The sequence below is a fragment of the Curcuma longa genome, chromosome 11 (assembly GCF_044706935.1).
Source record: "Curcuma longa cultivar G26 ecotype Majalengka, Jawa Barat chromosome 11, ITB_CL_G26_1.1, whole genome shotgun sequence".
NCBI lineage: Eukaryota > Viridiplantae > Streptophyta > Magnoliopsida > Zingiberales > Zingiberaceae > Curcuma > Curcuma longa.
The window spans coordinates 17,498,524-17,519,543 of record NC_133871.1 but is presented as its reverse complement, the minus strand read 5'-3'; the positions used below and the strand labels follow the sequence as shown (position 1 = coordinate 17,519,543).

The following is a 21,020-nucleotide window of genomic DNA, read 5'->3' as shown; positions in this document are numbered from 1 at the left end:
GTTCAGTTGTTTGTGGATTGATAGTATTCTCAAGTCATCACTATTGCACAAAGGGCACTAGAGGTTTGAATGACAGTTTCAAATAAACAAAGGTAAAAAAGCAATTGCCTGCTAATTATTATTCTATAAAAACAATAATATTCATTTGATAATTTACCATTTCATAAATTTCACTCTTCTAGGTGCAACTTCTCCATTAACTTCTCTGACTTCTGCTTTGCACAAGGTCTTCATCATAATCTACCTAAAAAAGAGCCATACTCCAATTTAATGCTACAAGAAAAGGAAACTAGGATGCCTTTTGTTAAAGTTGCACCAGTGAGAAGATGAAAAATTAATAGCAAATACTTACCAAAGAAAAATTAATTTCAGGAACATGGGTCAAATCCCTGCAATTGTTGCGAATTTTACGACATAAGTAAACCAACTAAAATTACTACTGATAAAAGTGGTGATTTATAAAAGTAAGATTCCTTAAAAATCATTATCAATAAAGATATCCACATTTTGAATGAAGAAAAGCATTTTGGTTAAGCATCAACTACTCTGATAATGTCAAATTCTTGGTTAGTTAAGTGTCAAGATACTGAGCAGTTCATTAACTCGTACAAATTAATATAAAATAAACTGAACTGCAGCCAAGCAGTAGGATAAGTTCCAATTTGATGTTTAGTTGGACCAATAAATTAAACTGATCGCATGTCAGCATCACATGTCTAAATCCATGATCATGTTGATAAATGAGAAAATGAACCAAATATGAGCATTATAATCCTAACAAAGAAAAAAAAACAATGATCACTGACATGGCACAAATGTTATGAACTGTAAAAGATACTGGAAAATGGTTAGGCAATAAGAAATTAAGAATGCTGATGCAAATTGATTGTAAATAATTGAAAAATATAAGCTAAACAAATTACAAGTCACAAGGACAAAGATGAAGCATACCTCACATCAATGATCAATAGCTACAATAGCGTCCACAAAAAATTGCCCTACCAAACAATCAGATAAATCATCTTCACACCAAGAGGAAAAAACTGAGAAACCCAAATCTGAACAGTTTCAGACAGAAAATGCAATGGATCAAATGGGCAATCGATCCAACAAAGAACATCAGATCCAGAAATGTTACTCATCTTAGAGTACCTGAAAAGCCGGAGGTGCGACGGACGGAGGAGGAAGCGACCTAGAGGCGATCAGAAGGAGAGAACGAGGGGGAGAAGGCGTAGGAGGCCGGAGATGGGCGCCGAGGAACGGCGTGGAAGCGGCCATCGCAGTGGAGGAGAGGGAGGCCGCTTTATTTTTGTCGTCGAATTTATTAACTTGTCAAAGTCGAATTTATTTCTTTTTTTATTTATTTAAAATACAATAATATATAAATATTGTAATTATAAAATTATCTATAAAAAAGATTTAAAATAATATAAAAAAACAGAAAAAAAAAACATCGATACAAAAGCATAATAAGCAGCAAACGAAATATGGAGAGATGCCAACAACTACATGCAATGCTATAGATATTCTATAACCAGTTCCATTCCAGTCACTTGCTATACAATTTATTTTTGTTGATCTATATTAGAGTAGAGAAATTTTGCAGGCCCAAGCCATCGAGATCTACTTCAGGACTTGATTCCGCAACGCCGTCATTGTGTGAGCAAGAACTGTCGGCCGGAAACGATACATTCTCGATACCGTCCAGAAGTTGATCGGATATGATGCCTTCCTCATTAGTATCTGCAACAATAGAATCTTCAGCCTTACTATCCAATGCCACACCCAGTAAGATTTCCAGTGGAATTCCACTAGTCCAGTCTTGTTCTGTAATGAAGTTTATTTCCATAACAGGATCAAAAGATGAAGGTAACTCTGGTGTCTCCTGAGCTTGGTTGGAATCTAAGTGTGTTGTTCCATTGAAAGCTTGCCCGCTATAGTTGTCTGGAACAGAGCTCTCGTTGGACTCTTCACCAAATTGGCTCGAGCTTGGGCCATCATGATTCGCTCGGACTTCATCCTGAGCATCAAGCAAAGATCCCTGACACTCCTTGCTAGCAACAAAATTTCCCCAGTCTGGTGCCATGAGTTCTAGACCATCATCCAAGAAAGGTGAAGAAGACATCAAAGTGTCGCAAGGAATAAATAAGTCATCGAAAGCATCAGACGCTTCTAATATGTTGAATGTACTACGGTCGGTATCCTTGTCGGAATCGTTGACAATCTTCTTAGAAGCTGATGGAAAGGACAATGAGTCACGAGCAGCGATTTCATCTTCCATTTCATTTAAGCTCCTGTTGGAATTGCCAGCTCCAATTGAAAAATCTCTAGCATGAGAACTGGAGCTGTTCTTATCAGTGGCAGGAAGATTATGATGTTCTGGCACTTTAGGTCTGATTTCTGAACACATGAATGCTTCCAAAGATGAAGCCAATGCATGATCTATTGATAAAAACTTCTTACCTTCACCAGAGCTCACGTTACAAGGTAAACTAGCATCATCTCTACCAGGCTCATTAACTACATCAGCTTTACCACACTCATCATCATCATTGTCTATAGACGAAACCTTCTTAGCTTCACCAAAATTCACATCAGTTGCTAAGCTAGAATCACATTGTAAGCATTCGTCATCTTCAATGGCAAATTCAGGAGCCTTGATTTCAAAACCTGGGGAAATCTTAGATTCAGTTGCAATTTCTCCCACATCAACTATGGGTGATGGATTCTCTAAGACATCAGCTGCTAATGATGAATCATGAAGAATAATACCATCCCTTGATGTGCAAGATTCATTAGTGTCCTTGTTTTCAAGGTCAGATCCGTCAGAAAAATATTCTGGTAAGAATATCCGTGAAGAACCACCTGGTCGATGAAACTGGCTTCCTTGAGTGAATTTTTCAAGCATAGCCTCCAGTTTCTGAAGTCTTCCCTCGATAGAACTAAGTGGTTTTACCAAATGTTGCTCAAATCTCGAACAAACTTCTTCTATTCTCGTGACCCTTGAAACAAGCTCATCAAGAACATTTTCAATACAATTACCAGGTATAACTCTCTCTTTAGCAGATATGGAAATTTGATCAGGATTAATTTGTATCTTGCTATCTGAAAAGTGCATATTTTCATGTATTTTCTTGGTTTCATGCAGAATCGTACTTGAGGATGCTATATCGTCTGTTGCTTCTGGATCAAATCTCAAATGCCTGTTTTCTGGTTGTATCTTCTCATGAACTAGATCCATTTTTTTATTTCCAAAGGATGAATCCGACTCTTTATCAGTTACCTCCATGTTCAATGCGGATGAAATAAATTCTGGTTTGAACTGACTGCTTTCATGAACCCTAAGCAAAAGATCTCCCTTGCTAGAATTTGTTTCTAGTGGCAATCTGATTCCTGAGCTTGCAACCTCAGCTGTATTCTGCCTTCCATCCTGGTTCCTTTGCACCCCAAAAGCATCAGAGAAGTGATTTTGTCTGCTCCTTGCTGATTTTGATAATTGCAAAAAAGTTGGCATAAACATGGTCAGGAGTGAACTTCCTCCAAAATTTTCCTCCGTGGTGGCAGGAGTGCCTGAACTGAGGGTTTCAACAGGATCAACATATACATAAATCTCTGATATATGTACATGAGTCTTGGTTTGAAGTGAAAGCAAACGAAGTGTAACAGCCATACAAGGACTGAAATCCGAAATATCAGCTGTTGCCTCATAATATGTCTGCAAGGATAAGGTTGTACTGAATAAAGAAGCAACATAATGAACAAAGTATGGACAAAGTTTTACTAGTCGTCATAGGATACAACAATTACCTGAAAGTTAGCGTCTGAATTCTCATCAACTTGCCTGGAGACAGAATTTCTTTTGACATCATGCAAGGCAGACTCAGCGGCCACTTCTACCCAACCATCTTCATTGCTACAGTTACTACATGCAACAGACATCTTATCTTGTTTTTCTAAAAGTGTATGACTTACGCTCTCACTTTCAACAGAAACCATGGAAGAAATGGGTGGTGTCATTTCTTTGGCAGCAACACCACACTGTACCGTGCATAGATATTCCATAGAATTGCTCCTCTCATCTGCAGCATAGTATATTTCATATACTCGAGCAGTACTTCGCACATATATCCTACGTATTTCATACTGTTCACTGAAAAGAACTGCAACAAACGAAATATCAGGTAAATGAACAAGCCCATAGTTATGCAGGTAGCACAATCAAATCACCTCACAAACTCAATAAAGAACTTGATATTCTACCAACACAAAATCTTTTTTTATGGAAAGTGGAGAAGGAAATTATTATTTCATAATAAAAATAGAGAATTTACTAGTTATATATCTCTGCACGAATAATAGGGACAAAGGAAGTGATGTTGAATTATAAAATACACTATTACACACATACATATTTCCAAACGTCTCATCCAATCACTAAATAGCTATGTGGAACAAAATCTACAATGCATGTGATAATTCTAATAATTCTTAGTACTTCCCCTCAAACATGTGTGTCATATAATTTATTTTTAAAAGAGAAATAAAAAAGACAATGATGATGACAGGAAACTAGTCTAGCAAATTTAGAGCCTTGATCACGCAGGGCTCTGAATAAAGCAAGCTTCAAAAGAGTTGACAGCTGGACAATGAAAACTTGAACTGATTTGATCTTCAAATGTGAAAAAGAATCTTCTTCCTTAGTCCCCTCAAACTGAAGGTATCATCGGATTTTGAAGTTTGCAAAGAAGTGACAACTTGTGAAGGACTAAAACAAAAACATTAGTTATAGTACCTACTCTTGAAACAAGTAGTTAATATAGTTAATAATATGAGAGAAACTAACAAAAATCCAATATGCTCTATGATAAGGAGAAAATGTCACAGAGACTGAGTAAAATACCAACAACAACTCCACAGAATGAGGATACTGAAATAGAGACAAAGAGTAACCAATATTTCGAAATTGCAATTGGCAAAGAGACTAATAAGTAAGGCAGACATAAGTGAGATTAGAGTTCCAATATCTTTTCCTATATTTTCTCCACGAAAGGAGCAATTTTGTAAGGAGGTTAGAATTTCCAATCATTTAAAAGAGGCAGAAGATGCTAAGACTTAATACAAACAATTACTAAGAGAAAGGCAAGATGTCGGAAGAGACCAATACCTATTTTCATCTTACATCAAACATATAATTTAAAAAGATGAATGAAAGATTGAAGATGAAGACCAAATCAAACTCTTAATATTAGAGGAGATCGCCTCTTGGGATAACACCTATCAAGATAAATGGATTAAATTGCTCCGGGAATAGACTAACACTTAACATGCAAAAAAAATGCTCTCAGTAAGTTCCACCTCGCGTGGGAATAACAAGAATCTAAAGGGGACTTCAATCTCACATTGTGAAGAAACGAGGAAAACTCACATTTTTTTTAAGGTCATAGAGATCCTCATCCAGTGAAGCATCTTTTGGGAAAGCCAAAAATTGTGAGGGTATTACCCTCAAGGTCAACAAAATCGGGAAGCATCTTTGTTTTTACAGTGTGTTTTTTTTATCAAAATCAGTGTCTTAGTATTCATACTTCGATTCGTCGTGGTAATTTTGTATCATCAAACCCTCGAAGCATCTAATGGGCAACTGTTGATGCACACTCGCACACACACACACGGCATACTCAAGCAGAAGGATTAGGGAAAAAGTGCAAACAAAGTACCGATCCTGAATGACTACCTTTGGGTTGGTTAAAGGGCTCCGGAAACCCCTTGAAGGTGCAAAAAAAAACTAAAATTTTATTCCATACCGAGATCCAGCTCAAAAATACAAATCTATAGATACGGTACGTCGAGATCGGCAAACTCACTGGTGACCTCGCAAGGGAGAAAGTCCTCCTCCGCCACGGCCGGAGGCCGTACGAGGAGAAGAGGATCCGAAATCGCAGGGGAGGCGGCGTCCTCCTCGGAGGTCTCGAACGAGATGGCGTTCTGGAGAGATCCTCCCGCGAGGATCCAGTTAGTAGACGCCGTCCAGCGACTCCCGCAGCCACCCTGCTCCTCGCCGGCCGCCATCCTTCGCCCTCACCCAATCGTTCGGTGTATACCCACGAATTCAAGCACTCGACAGGAGTCGAGGAGGAGGCCGGAGACGGGCGATGAGAAACAGCGACGAAGCGGTCGGAGGGGCAGGCCGGTTTATTTTTGTTGTCGCTGACGCCTAGCCGAGCCGAGTGGGTCGGTCTGGGCTATCGAGCCTAATTTCAGAATTTTTAGGCCTTTAATTCAAAATTTACAATAGGCCACGACCCACGAGAGCGAAGTAGTCTAATTGGGCTGGGCCGTTCTTTACCTGACCCGATCCAGAGGTCATGGCCTGTGGGCCCTAGTTGGCCCGTATACTATCTTCTATGCCAGCTCAGCTCAGGTTGACCCCATTGACACTTCCATTTAAAGTCGAAGGCTACTTAACCATTAAGCTTGTTCGGTGAAGTTTGGTTGAAGTGTCTTATCCCAAGTGGTAAGCGTGGAGACATGTATTGTTTAAGATTTCGAGTTTGAATCTTCTTAGCAACATGTATTTGTTGACTGAGGTGCTGTGCGATTTAAGTCTTATTGGCTGAGGTGCTGTTAAGGCAGTATGTTCTTATCAACCTAGTGGTACTGTGCCTCCAAAAAATTTCTTATGGGGTTTTCTGATATGGGGCCGTTTCGATGGTGGGGCCGATCATTATAAAAAGTTTACCCATTATAGTTTATAAGTCCCCGGGGCCATGGTACCGCAGTAGGATATTCAGGTTGTCACCTAGGCACCCGCGGTTCGATCCCCAACTACGGCGTATTTGTAGGAATTTTCCTTCAAATGGGGATCGCAATCAAAGGATGCTAGGCATCTGGATTGGTCGCTGTGTGCGCTTCCCGATTTACCCTGATGATCGATGAAAAATTTCCGTGGGACCGAACTGATTATCCCTAGATTAAGTCAATACGACTAACTGAGACTATTGTTCAGTGAAGTTTGACTATTGCCATATCAATCAACCTCTGCCAAACGTTTGACTGATGCTACTAATGCATGCGTTGACTCTCATGTTTAGGCGGAAATCACGATAGCCAATACTGTTTTCCATAATGTTCTTATTTGAAAAAAAATTTACAAAAACGTTTCCACTATTTTTCTGAAATGACTGATTAGGCAATCATTGACCAAATCATTTCTGTAAATTAATTAAGTAATTAACGTTGATGGTACCATAAAATTGTGCCTTCGTTAGATCCTCTGGCGCCACGTCATAAATTGGAGTCAGATCCCTGCGCGCACAAATCTCCACGCAGGCTACGGTCAAATTTTTGAACATTCGAGTTCATGAGCAATCGTGGCCGTCTATCGTATCCGTCGAATCCATCCCGTGATTCGCGATCCTGTCACCGATGACGGTGCGGTTACCTCCACGGCCTCGTCGGCTTCTCTTTCTCTCTGCGTCCGCACACGTGGAAAGGTTAAGTTTGGCGGGAGGTGACTGCAAGCGAGATTTTGGACTCTCCCATGGAGGATCGTCATCCGTGGTGGAAGAGGACGAGAGATCCGTGCGATAGCGAGGGCTGCGAGGGGAGCGAGAGAAGAGGAGGAGAAGGTTGTGGGTGAGGGAGAAGAGAGTGGAAGATCACATGGCGGCGCACGTTAATGTAGACCGCCGGATGGTGGCGGCGCTGGCTCTGGCGCTGGCGGCCTGCTTATCGTGCGCCGTCGCGGGGCGCGTCGGCGGGCCGGGTGAGACGCAGAGGTTGGAGGTGCGGAGGCACCTCAAGCGGCTCAATAAAACCCCCGTCAAGAGCATCAAGGTGCTTGGCTGTGCCCTTTTCTAGGTTTCATGTTCATCGATTTTTCCGCACTTTTTCCCTCCTCTTTTGTTACTTCAGTCTGGACGTGATGTGTGAAAAAAAAAACATCATTTTCTTCAAAATTGTTCATTTTTCAGTAAAAGAAAATGGTGTTAGTTTATTGAACTCGTGCTTTTTGATATTTGGGATTTTCCAGCTTTGACGATGTGTTTAGGTCAAGTACACATGGATTAAAAGGGCAAATAATTTAATATGCCAGTTTTTTCTACTCAAGAATGCAGCTTTCTGCTATCTTTTGCCGATTGGGAGTGTTGCTCAACGTGATGGTTGCTTTGATAAAATGTATCTAATTTAGAGTTATCTTTCCATCAAAAGTTTCAGATCTTTATGTGTGATTTGTTCTTTCTTTTCTTTTTACCAAATTTTGATATGCCATTCTCTGTTGTTTAATGATGATTCTTTGATGAATTACATAAATAAATAGAGTCCAGATGGAGATACCATAGACTGTGTGCATGTGTCTCACCAACCAGCCTTTGATCATCCTTTCCTCAAGAACCATACTATCCAGGTTTATCTCATTGCATACAAATTCCCCGTTTACCTACTTTTTAATCACCTTTGATAGTTTCTTTACCTGACCAATTTCTTCAATGCTAAATTCTTTTAGATGAGGCCAAATTTCCACCCAGAAGGGTTGTTTGATGATAGCAAGGCAACATCAAGTAAGAAAGCTTCCTCCATGGTTCAGCTGTGGCATCAGAATGGGAGATGCCCTGAGGATACCATCCCTATCAGGAGAACCACCAGGGATGATGTGTTACGGGCTAGCTCCATTAAAAGATACGGGAGGAAGAAGCATAAAAGCTTTCCCAACCCCCTGTCTGTGGAGCCTGACCTTGTCAATGAGAATGGACACCAGGTATCCTGATCCAAAAGTATGCATATCTTATCTACTCTGATGAAATCGACCCCTTTTATTGTGTGCTATAGTTTACAACCTTATTTGGATTCCTAGCTCTTTCTTCCCCTTTCTCATTCGCTTTGTTTTTATGATTCTTCGAGTAGCACGCAATTGCCTATGTAGAGGGAGACAAATACTATGGAGCAAAAGCAACAATTAACGTCTGGCAGCCAAAGATCCAGCAAACCAATGAGTTCAGTCTCTCTCAGCTCTGGATATTAGGGGGCTCATTTGGGCAGGATCTTAATAGCATCGAAGCTGGTTGGCAGGTATGCTTCCATTCTAGTTTGTACGCATAACTTTCTCCGATGCTTTCGTATCAGAGAAGGGCTTACAGTTTCATTTCTGATTTCAGGTCAGCCCTGATCTGTATGGGGACAATAACACTAGGCTGTTTACTTATTGGACTGTAAGTTCAATGCCCCTTCCCTATTTATTTTGTGCTTCTTTAAATTGGTTTTGATGTACCACATACAAATAAGATGATGAAATTATCAGTCAATCTTCATCTCACAGGGTCATTTGGTGCATATATTATTGCAATGATTTGTTTGTTTGTAATCAATGTGTTCTTATAGTAGTTTTGTGTTTTTACCATGGAATTCCAGAGCGACGCATACCAAGCAACTGGCTGCTACAACCTGCTGTGCTCTGGATTCATTCAAATAAACAATGAGATCGCCATGGGTGCCAGCATCTCCCCGATCTCCAACTACGACGGCTCACAGTATGATATAAGCATACTGGTTTGGAAGGTAGATTCTTCCCAGTTCACATGCAATGCCAGCAAAACCCCACCACTTTTGCTTTATCTATTGCATGAAACTGAGCAGGATCCCAAGGAAGGGAACTGGTGGATGCAGTTTGGGAGGGATCATGTGTTGGGCTACTGGCCTTCTTTCCTCTTCTCGTACCTGGCCGACAGTGCGTCCATGATCGAATGGGGAGGGGAGGTCGTGAACTCAGAACCAGACGGGGAGCACACTTCTACTGGGATGGGCAGTGGCCATTTCCCTGAAGAAGGATACGGCAAAGCAAGCTACTTCAGGAACATTCAGATAGTCGATGACTCCAACAATCTAAGGGCTCCGACGGGGGTCGGATCATTCACGGAGCAGTCGAACTGCTACGACGTGCAGAACGGAAACAACGGTGACTGGGGGCAGTACTTGTACTATGGAGGACCTGGCAGAAACTCTAATTGCCCATAGAGAAACCATTTGAGAATCTCCTTCCTTCAACTTTGTAACATTCAAGCTAAAATTCTCTTCCTTTGCAATTGGTTTTGGATTTCCTTCTTTCTTCTCTTTTGTAAAAGGTGGAATCCGCTACTTCAACGGCGCAACACAGTTGGTTTTGTCCTTTTTCCACGACCATATGTGAGGAGGTAAATCTTATAGTTGATCATGATGGAAGAGGGTTTTTCAACTTTGTCGTTTCCTTGCCCTCTTCTACAAGTCTATTTCATTGTAATTAACTCAGTTATGTTATGCTCCGGGGATGGATTTCCTTCTTCTCTGACCATAAAGCTGATTTGAGCATCAGTTGCTGCTCCTATTTGATTTATGGCTATTTATTTAGGCATTATTTATTAGTGGATGAATGGTGTTGGTTTATGTTACCAATGAAATTTGATCAAAAATAAACCTTTCAAACAACTCAATTTGATCGAGTCAACGACTTGATGTATATTAGAAAAACAAATCAAATGCAATTTAAATATTTTGTATTTTTGAATTATATCATCAATCATTCGCTCTTCAGTAAGATTGGAGGAAGTGGATCGTGTGAAATCGTTGGAAAGACGGATTCGAAAGAGAGGAAGTGGTCTTATTCTTGTTTGGGCAAAATCTTAAAGTAAATTTATCCATAAATCTTGAACTTTTATTTGCGCATATGATCTCTAAAGGGTTACCAAATTGTATTATAAATGTTGTTAAATTGTACTATAAATAAGAATTATATTTTAGGTGCGGCTAAATTATATCCCAGTTAGTCGGCTAAATTATATCCTAAATGGTATTAAATTGTATTATAGATGCTATTAAAAGTACTTTAAAAGTACTTCAAAAGAATATTAGAATGATACCAGAGGATGGATTCCAATAAATCACTTCTACGTTCAAGTTAAAATTTTATGAAAAAGAGAATAATGACTACCATTTCGTCCTGCAATAGTTCTTCTAGTGTTAATCATTACAACATCTTGGCTCAATTTTTCTATTCGCGATATTAATTTGTTCCGATCAATATTATGGATGATCAGATCATCGATTATCTTCTGGGAGCGTCTATGTTAACTTGTTCATTGATTGACGATTTGATCATCTATGTATTTGATCGGAAAAGATTGAATTTGAATGCCAAAGGGATGAATACTCATAGAGAAAAATATTTTTTTGAGCTAGGCTGGGAGACGAAAGTAGAAGAAGGGGTAATTTGGTAATATGAAAAATAAGGGCGCCTCTTTGATATCTGAAAATTCAAAATTGTCGAGCCGATTTACGGAAAGCTCCTACGTAATTTGTTTTTTAAAAAATAAATTCTTTACAAAAATCTCCTAAAAAAAATATCTGTGATTATTTATTCACTTCCATAACGTGGATCGTAAATTATTGGTCGAGCGGAGTGGTCCCAGCTTTTCTTGCAGTTCAAACACGGGTAACCGACGGAGTGCCGTCTCTCCGGTAACGTTTATTTGAGCCGCAGCTGGTCTTCGGCCTCTTCTCTCTCCAATCATCTGCAGAGGTGTCCACTTCTTCGTCTTCTCTTATCTTCGAAGAAGCCGAAGCGGCCGGTTCGCGACCTCGCCGGAGCATTCTAGGGCTCTGGATCCGCACTGTGATAGGGAGGAGGGAGCGGAAGGAGAAAGAGGGAGAAGAGATGCGTCCCAGCGTTTGCCGGAGCTGCCTTGCCTTCGCCCTCAAGTTCTTGCAGTTCTTACAGACCTTCGTCGGCGTCTCCGTATTGATCTACTCCCTGTGGGTGCTCAATCGTTGGCGTCGCAACGATTACCTCAGCCTCGATGTCCGAGATCTCCCCGCGCCCTGGTGAGCTCCAATCGCTCTTGTTTGCGCGTTTCTTCTTGTTTGATTTTTTTTATTATTGTTGATTTTAAAAAAATTAATTTCGGATGGGAGAACAGGTTCGTGTGCGTTTCGATGGGTGTTGGAATTTTGGTGTGTTTGATTGCGTTGATTGGGTATCTGGCAGCTGAGACGGTTAATGGATGCTGCCTCTGTTTCGTATCCTTCAAGTTGATCATGATATCCGTGTGTAATTCTAACTTTCAGATTGTATTGCCGGTTTCGATTTGATCAAAGTTGTTTTTTTTTTGGCTCTCACTTATTGCACTGGTTAGTTGATTGTCGCGTCTTTCTTCTTCTTATTTTCTTGATGCTCCTTGCATAGAGAAATTGATTACTTCGAAATTTTATGTTTTTTTTACAGAGGAACCAAACCTAGTCAGAAACATGTTGTGTTAGCATCGTTATGGTTCTGCCTCCATGCATGGTATTCTTGATGAACTCAAAGTAGGAAGAAATTTCAAATTTTGTGAAATGTTAACCACTTACTGGCGCCATCTTATTCAGGAGCTAAGGTCGCCTATCCTGCTATTAGTTCCTTTAACACTTATGTCATGCCTAGATATAGGTATCTACTTTTATTAATGCTAAGTATTGGGTCTAGTTTACGCTTCATCCATTTAAAACATAACTTTCATAATACATGAAAATTTAGGTGTGTCTGTTATTAATTTCTTGCACAACTATAGGGCTTGGATTTATGTGATCACATAATTCTGTTTACTTTTTGAGTCTGAGGAAATTTTATTAGGCACAATTGTTCTCCATCTGCTAAAGGTTAGTGGCTTGAACAATTTGCCATCAACTCAAACTAACACTATTTTATGAGGGGAATGAGAAGTGGATTAAGCAGAGGTGGTTACAAATAATGAGAAGTAATAGAGAAGGAGTAGGTAGATCATACCTGTTCATTTTAACATGGTGGAAACTAGGTGGCTAATTATGTCGTATGGTTGTGCAGTATGGTGAAAAATAGAAGATATGCTTGTAGCAGATATGCTATTTCAAATGGCTAATTATGTTGAATGGTTGTGTTCAAGTGGTACTTACTATATGAATCAATGTGGTGAAGAAATGGAGATACAACTATCCAAGTCTCAAAAAAGTGATTCAATTGGTGTGACTTTGTGCGATACTTCTTAGATATATAAGATTGAAAAGGAATTCACAATCAACAAGGAAACTATAAGTAATGCAAAAACCAAGCAAACTACAACTAATGTAACACATCTATGAATCTCATGGAGAGTTCATTCTTAGCTCAGGATGAGATGCAAGCTGAATAGAAAGTGGTTTCTTTATCAACAAACAAGGGAGCAATGTGCAAGAACTTACCCTTAGGGGGGAAACAATTAGAAATGACAATGTTGGTGAGTTGGCAATGACGATAAAGACATAACAAAAATCCATAGAGGCAAGGACTGTGATGGTGACTACCACTTACTTCCCTCTAGGGACGTAAATTAATAGCTTGTTCATGAACAAATTTGGTACCCGACTTGATAAGAGTTAATTTATGTTCATTCGGTAGTGGAAAATATATTAAGTAAACAAGCTAGCTCAAATACTAATGAATTTGGCTTGTTAACATTCATGAACAAAGATTGTAACAATTTATGAATAATAATCTTATTCTGTTTATGTTTTTATTCAAATATCTAAAGAATAATATTACATTTTTTGTAATTTCAAATTTATGTATATTGTGTTAAAAATGAGAAAATGTATGGTTCGTTTATTATATTTTTTTTACTATATTATAAGGACAATAATTTATCTAGTTGAGCTTACTAAAAAGCTCAAGTTCGGCTTGAGCTCAATAAAACTTTTAGTAAACAAGCTCAATAAGAAAATGAATAAACTGGAACATAATCAAGTTGTCTTGACTTGAGTAATTGCTTCCCTCTTCCCTTGTAAGTGTTTGCCCTCTCTTCCCGAACTTCATGTAAATCATTATTCTTAGGCAAAACAAAGACTGACCTTTTTTATGCCTTTTAGGGAGTCATACAATGGCTTTCTTTAATGCCTTAAATCCTCGATAAAAATAAAATTCTGTTCAATGCTGTTGGAGTTTTAGAGATGGTACAACTATTTTGTTTCACAGGAGCACTAATGTGTTTTAAGAATCACCGAGACTCTTCACAGTTCTGTTAGATTTTATTCTGGATGCTGCTATGCATATTCTGTGTAAATAATTTGTCTTTAATTTTAAACTGCCTGGTTCATTGGCATTTTGTCTGAGCAGTGCAAGTGCCAAAGTTTTCATCAAGGTTAGTTGCTGTCGGAAACCAGAATCATATTGTCCTCACTTTTGCCTTTGTATATTTACTAGAAATATCATAATATTCTTGTAAATTGCGTTGCATATTATCTCCTTAGCTTAGATGGATGACAGCATGCAATCTTAACCGTCATGCTCATTGTACTAGAAGTAGCTGTAGTGGGGCATCTAGTGCTAAACAGGCACTGGGAAGAGGTAAGCATTTGAATTAGAGTTGATTGCTAGTGTTATGTCAATGTCTAGCAATCTCGTCTAATTCTATCGTTTGACAGGAACTTCCGTATGACACCACTGGAGAACTAAAACATCTACGAACATTTATAGAAGATAACATGGATATTTTCACATGGGTTGCTGTTTGTGTCATTGCTACTCAGGCAAGTATCTAATTGGTGGATGTTTAATATTGTAATTATAATTATTAGTGACGGGTACTTCCTACATGCTTGAGACTTGGTCAATATAATCACCTAATCTTATATTGTATCATTAATTATTGGTCCTACATTAATTTATGGAATGGCTTATAGGCATTTAGAGAAGATTCATCACTTCTTGAATTAAATCATGCCTGGGCATGATATATTATTCTTTTCTCCATATGAATTGTAATCCCTGCGGTGCATATTCTGTGAAATTATTAAAAATGTCACTGCTCATGCTTGTGTTCTAGTATATGTTATTTCCACATTTTTTTACAATCCTTATATCTGTTGAACAGGGTCTCTCACTTCTGTTAACACTGATATTGCGTGCCACGGCTGCTCATAGAAGGGTTACATACGACAGCGATGAAGATTTCGTTGTAATTAGGCAACCACTTTTGGATCCAAAAGGGGTGGGGCCCTCAACCTCAATTGACATCAGGAGATCTTACTATGACAATTGGAGTTCTAGGATGAGACAGAAGGTACTTTGGCACCATGGCTTTCATTGTTCTATCCTTGTTTTATTTATGATGCTTGAATGAAAGAACCCTAGAGTTATGTGAAGGGTGTACAACCTTAGGTGGTTCTGCTAGTCAACAACTGTCTCCATATGATGAGCTGAACAATTAACAGAGTAGGCTCATTCCACATTAGGGAGTTATACGAATATGAGTGCTAAGGATTGGTATATTGATATACTGGCTGGGTTTTAATGATATCATAGTTAAAGAACGTCCATTATATCTGAGAAGCTAAGATGTTTGTAACTCCAAGAGACCAATCTTGATATCAACATAACTTATGAATCCTACTCTGAATGATTGTAACTGTAGATGAAAACAGTAATTCTTTGCATTAGGGGTTTGGGTTGCACCAATAAATTAGAGCTTGGAACTAGTTGAAGTCCATCACTCAATATGATGAAAACAATAAGCCAATTTGAGTAACAATCAGGCTAATTCTTTAATCGTTTACTATGGAAGCCAATGATTATTTTATGCCGATGCCTGGTATCAATCATGTCGGTGCCATGATAGTGGGAAAAAAAACTACTACAAGGTTATGAAGGCAAAGAGAGATGACATATGGAATTCTATCTCCATGATGAATTGGTCAATGACCAATTGTCACACTGGCATACATAATTAAATCACCAATAGATAGTCTTTTGAAGAAAAGGAAAGGACACATCAATATCATTTCCTCCACCTTTTTGGCTTATTTTGTGTACCAATTTGAGCATAACTACCTATCTATCCGTTAGATGCTTGATTTAATGGAAAGTAGGCACTTTGTTTTTTTTTTCTTCTTCTATAGACTAGAGAATGTTTTTATTGAAGTTGTCGACTAACTTCCTAGGCATGTATCAAGTAATTTAGTGCGGCACACATCTATAAAAACAAGATGGATCATCCAAAAAGTTAAAAGCTAAACTTTTTGGATCATTGGAGACAACATCATCTCCACGCTGGAAAAATCTTTTAATGGACTTAATCAGTGCGGAATTTTGATTCTTTTCAAGGAAAATAATCTCGTAAACTGAATCATGCTTGCAACTATGAATACAAATATTTTGGTTCATATGCATATTTTGAATATTTTGTCAGGAACATTTTGTAGACTTCACAAATAAAATGTTCTAGTGTTTTATAGATTAAGAAACCTACATGTTCCTTCCTTCTGCCACAATACACACAACTCTTTCTGGCTTTCTCCAATTGTGCAATTTTGACGTCTTCATTTACATTTCTTTCTTGAATCGTATTATACTTTGTGGCAGTATGGGCTCGACCAAAATGAATTCTCACAAGTCTCTGTGGATCCCAAACCCCGCATTTAAGAAGGATACAGGACAAGGAAGATGGTGACATATCCTGTAAGCAGTAGATTCGGAACTGAAGCAGATATTGTAGAACATGTTTGGCAGGTAAAAAGATGTGTAGTCGCTTGTATCATATTTATTGCCAGTGTCCTGGAATCGTGTCCATGTGGAGCTCTGCAGGTATCATGCTGCTTGCTTATATCTCCTTTTTATGATGTCCATCTCCGTGCCAATTTGCCCGTGCTTTGAGATTGATTGCTCGCACACCATGTGTTTTCTCAGTGTTTATTGTTGCTGCTCTGGCATTTGTCCCCTTCCTTCTTGCAGAATTGAAGCCAAAATTGTCTGTGGGAGCACATAGATTTCAACCACCTTCCTACTACGATATATATATATATATATATAAAGTGAACCTGTTGATCCTGCAACGAAATAACAATACATTGGCTCATGCCAGATCTTAGCGATGCCAGTAGGCAGCTAGCACAAGCTTTTGTTTCCACCTCTTGTCCTCTTGCTTCCCCTGAAATGTCAACCACCGAGTTCGTCAGAGAATCTCTCTTTATTTAATCCAACAATGGCTCAATTAATTGTATGCACCACAGCTGGCCTTGCCTTCCAACACAAACCCACATGCCAATCACATAGATTATTATTACCCTTTTTCCAAATGATTACTGGCTCTCATTAATGGATTAGCACCGATTATAATCTGATAATACAGACACATATTACAGGACCAGATAATGACAACCAGAATATTTTGGTTTGCTCAACGAGGAGGAGATAATTCAGACAGTAGTTCTTCAACCAACTCCTCCACCACCTTCAAGCCAATCTCCTTGCTGAATTCACACACCTCCAGCCACCTTGTTGCATCCCATTGCCTCCCTGCGACCTCTTCGTTCTCCAACCTATCTAGCATATTGCTGTTCGACCATTTTCTGACGATCGCCCAGATTTGCTCTGCCACTGTGGCATCACCATTGTGTTCTTTCGCAGGCTCGCGAACTGGTCTTGGGGTCCATGGATATGCAGCGAGCAATGCCGAGTGGCAGATGTCTAACAGTGCTGTGTTTATGGAGTCGAACAATAGCCTCCGGCTTGAGTGTATCGTCTGGGAATTCTCTTTCAGTAGAGATGGATTCAAAGGGCTATCGAGTGAATACCACCCGCCGAAAAGCATTTGGTTACTGCTGTTCATTCCGGAGGAAGATAGCAGTTTCTGGAGGAATGCAAACTGCTCGTACTCTTCGTCTGCCTTCGTGAAAACCATAAAAGGATTTGAAGGTTTTGTCGATGCCAAGTCCAAGTAGGAGGAGCGAATGGATTTGATTAGTGGAGACCTACACACTGCTGATGAATTAGATCGACGGGTTATCGATAGAGTATGCACATGACTAGAATTAGAACTAGGCACCATACGCCACTAGAATCAAAACTAGTTGTGCAATTCTTACGTGGACGTGCAGCTACGGTCGACTCTGGCAAACTATTCAGTAGCATGTCTTGTGAAGCTGAATCATGGCCAGATTTATCTTGGAAGTCAGCGAAATTTCTGGATTTTTCTTTGGGAACACCCTGCAGATCATGCACACCAAATTTCAGGGTAGTAAAATAAAATGATTTGGTAAATCTTTAACAAATTACAGATAAGAAAGAAAATTGGAGCCAGAATGTAATCAAGGTGTATCAAGGATAAGGAATATGACAAAATGGAAGCTCAATATATTTCAGCTAAGAACAAAACAGTGAAAGGCTTTCCAAATGAAATACATGTACAAGACAAGAGGAGAAATGTCTTACCTCAGGAAGCATCAACATTTCAGTTGATCTACTATATGATTCATCAGAACTACCTTGGTCGGACTGTGGTACGAAAGTATCACTGAAGGATGATACCACGTCAGGGACTGAGGCAGCTCTAGAGAGCTTGTCTCTGCTAGGATTTTTACTTCTGGAGAAGAAAAAACTTGAGACCTTGTCCTTGAATGATAACTTCCTGCTATTTGACTTGGGAACCACTGTTCGAACAATGGGTTCGACCATTGAAGACCCAGAAAGCCCGACATTAAACTCGTCAATTCCATGAGCCAAAGAAGAAACTGGGAGACACTTGGATCTCAACGAATTCTGCTGGGAATTTTCTTCAGTATGCTTGTCAATTGTCCCCAATGTAGGGAATAATGCTGAGGGGGCATTCAGGGCATCTTCTGCATCAAATGATTTATTAGAACGAGTAAGGTCCTCAATTCTTCCTTTCTTCATCGACTCAGGAATGGCAAGCATCTCTCTTAAGGTGCTTGTGGTTCTTAAATGTCTAAGTTCTCGAAAATTAACATTGGATGCGACCGAAGCTAGCCTTTCTGAAAGCCTTTTCTTGGCTTCTACAATAACTGATGATTCAGGAGAAGGTGATGTTTGATTAAAGGATGATGTTGAGAGTGGACTACTAATTTTATGGATGTAATCCCACGAACACTCTGTAGCTGAAGTTGCAGCATCAGATTCATTTGTACTGCCAACCTCATCTTCCAAATACACACAATCTGACCTATTGAATGAGCTCTCATCACCAATGTATCCAGTTGATAATACTGACATAGACAAAGCTTCATCTTTTCTGATGATAGATAGGGTTTGTTCCTCCTTGTCACTTACCTCCTCAAGTTCTTTTCTTGAATTTACCAATTCATCAGCAGCGATCAAATCTCGACTAGAGCAATGTGTGCCTGGCAATGTCTGTAAATTGCTGGGAAGTCTGCCCTTTATGTCAAGTGGTTTCCCTGAGCTGGGCTTTAGAACGACTATTCTTGTTCGTTGAGATAAGGCATCATGCTTTGGCTCACAGAAACCAGGGCTCCAATAATGCCTACTTACCTTTGCTACACTTCCACCAGAATCAGATAAAAGCTGTTTTCCCATGGACTGGTTTCCTTTTCTGTCCATGGTATTGGAAGGTTTCAGCACAGTTATAGGAGTTGTCTGAGAAGGGAGAAGAGAGAGGCACTGTGGCTTCAAGGGTTGTTTTGTGAACACTGAGTTTGATTCTTCCAGAAATTTAATAAACAAATCTCTGTTTGAGTTCAGAACCTTGACTGCATCATGGAACTCCTGAGAATCAAGAAGCTTGCCACTGGTAGCCAAGCGTTTAGCTTCAAAAAACTTCTCCCGAACAAGGGCTGTTCTTATTTTATGTGAATTCTCAACAAATCTTGCCTTCCGCAAAGATTGCTCATCGATCCAAATATCCTTTGCCGGTTGTTCTACTTCATATACATCAATATACTCCTTGTGGTTGAACGGCTGAACCTCACAGATGGAGTTTCTATCACAGTCGCCCTCCTGCCGTTTGCCATTGCTAAGATAGCTATTGATTCTTACTGTCTGCTTGCTCGTCTCCCATTTCTGCACTGGTATAGAATCAAGACCCATTAATCTCGCAATAACACTCGGTGGCTTCTCTGTAGACTCTGTATCACCACACATTTCCTGTGATATTAGCATTTTCACCGGAGTTCCGCCAGATATTTTGTCGAGACAACTACTCCTTTGTTCATTTGTTATCTGTGTTAGATGCAAATTAGACTGGGGAAAAAAAAGAATAACTATCTTCAGTTCTTCACATAAATGCAAGTGCTTACTTGTTTCCCCATATCCTCCACAACAGGATATATCGACCTCTTTATGATATTGGAATAGCCTCTAGCAGCTGCAAGAAATGAATGTCCGACATTAATGGCACACAAAGTGAGGAGGAATCAAGATATTGTAAACGGATCAACAATTTCAATATGGAGAAGACAATGAACCAACTAGCAGAATAGAAAGCTCCCAAGTAGTTTTACCTATGGATGAATCACTGATAACTTTTGCAAATATGTAGATTTATGGATGAAAATTATAGTCCTAGATGTGGTTAAACTTGCATACCCTCTTGATGCTGGAAGCTAATGATCAATCAGCAAGACCAGAAGGAACAATACAACCGAAAATGTTGTTGCCAAAGCAGTGACGCCGCTTTGAAAAGAAAAGAAAAACTTCATCGTGCATGAAGAGGAAGAGCCACAAGCTTGCGTCCAGATCCCAGTTAACCGGAATTATCATCCGTAAGAAGGATGGTACAATATGAAAGAAAAAGGACGAGGAAGAAAGAAAACACATGCGAAGAGGAGAAACAATACGAAGCTAAATCACTACTGGAATTTCTCAGTGAAAAAGCTGCGATCAAAAATCTAACACAGTTTGCGGCGAAAGGCGGAGAATCGAATCGCCAATCGCAACGATCATCAACATGTTAAATCGGAAAAAAAAACACACACAAACGACGCAAGAAAAAAAAAAAATGTCGCGAAACTCTCGAGCTCCAAATCCAGAAAGCAGAACTGAAAGCCGAAATCACCCACCCACCACGGAACGCTGCGTTCCCCTGCGGACTGCGATCTCCGGTGCTCCAACCATCGGCATCCGCGTCCGAAAACCTAAAAAGCACGCACCGAGCGCCGCGCAAAAGAATCCAGATCCAAGAACAAAGGGCCGCCACCACCGACCATATTCCCTTCTTCTCGCTTTCGCCGCCGGCTAAAATGTAAAACCTGCCGCGGCG

The 21,020-nt window shown here is 39.6% G+C and overlaps 4 protein-coding genes across 7 annotated transcripts; 2 read left to right on the top strand and 2 right to left on the bottom strand.

Moving 5' to 3' along the window:
• Positions 1-1,461: 1,461 nt before the first annotated feature.
• Positions 1,462-6,159, bottom strand: LOC141837808 (uncharacterized). The gene is made up of 3 exons (XM_074725182.1): positions 5,862-6,159; positions 3,808-4,160; positions 1,462-3,715 (listed from the first exon to the last, which is right to left on the bottom strand). The coding sequence occupies exons 1-3, from the start codon at positions 6,064-6,066 to the stop codon at positions 1,580-1,582; spliced, it is 2,694 nt and encodes an 897-aa protein (XP_074581283.1). The 5' UTR covers positions 6,067-6,159; the 3' UTR covers positions 1,462-1,579.
• Positions 6,160-7,574: 1,415 nt separating this feature from the next.
• Positions 7,575-10,032, top strand: LOC141837809 (protein neprosin-like). Its single transcript, XM_074725183.1, has 7 exons — positions 7,575-7,833; positions 8,318-8,404; positions 8,504-8,755; positions 8,902-9,066; positions 9,153-9,206; positions 9,406-9,552; positions 9,631-10,032. Exons 1-7 carry the CDS (start codon positions 7,660-7,662, stop codon positions 10,006-10,008), a joined length of 1,257 nt encoding a protein of 418 aa, XP_074581284.1. The 5' UTR covers positions 7,575-7,659; the 3' UTR covers positions 10,009-10,032.
• Positions 10,033-11,531: 1,499 nt separating this feature from the next.
• LOC141841399 (tetraspanin-18-like) lies at positions 11,532-16,660 on the top strand. Its single transcript, XM_074729568.1, has 6 exons — positions 11,532-11,847; positions 11,943-12,042; positions 14,279-14,359; positions 14,437-14,541; positions 14,886-15,074; positions 16,373-16,660. Exons 1-6 carry the CDS (start codon positions 11,681-11,683, stop codon positions 16,430-16,432), a joined length of 702 nt encoding a protein of 233 aa, XP_074585669.1. The 5' UTR covers positions 11,532-11,680; the 3' UTR covers positions 16,433-16,660.
• Positions 16,661-17,048: 388 nt separating this feature from the next.
• LOC141841397 (uncharacterized) lies at positions 17,049-20,968 on the bottom strand. Of its 4 annotated transcripts, none has more exons than XM_074729562.1 (5): positions 20,821-20,968; positions 20,059-20,126; positions 18,221-19,981; positions 17,875-17,995; positions 17,049-17,770 (listed from the first exon to the last, which is right to left on the bottom strand). In XM_074729562.1, the coding sequence occupies exons 1-5, from the start codon at positions 20,879-20,881 to the stop codon at positions 17,187-17,189; spliced, it is 2,595 nt and encodes an 864-aa protein (XP_074585663.1). In that variant the 5' UTR covers positions 20,882-20,968; the 3' UTR covers positions 17,049-17,186. The 4 variants fall into 4 exon arrangements, with proteins under 4 accessions (XP_074585663.1, XP_074585664.1, XP_074585665.1 ...); XM_074729563.1 differs by having other exon boundaries at positions 17,049-17,767; XM_074729564.1 differs by having other exon boundaries at positions 20,825-20,908.
• Positions 20,969-21,020: the final 52 nt, after the last annotated feature.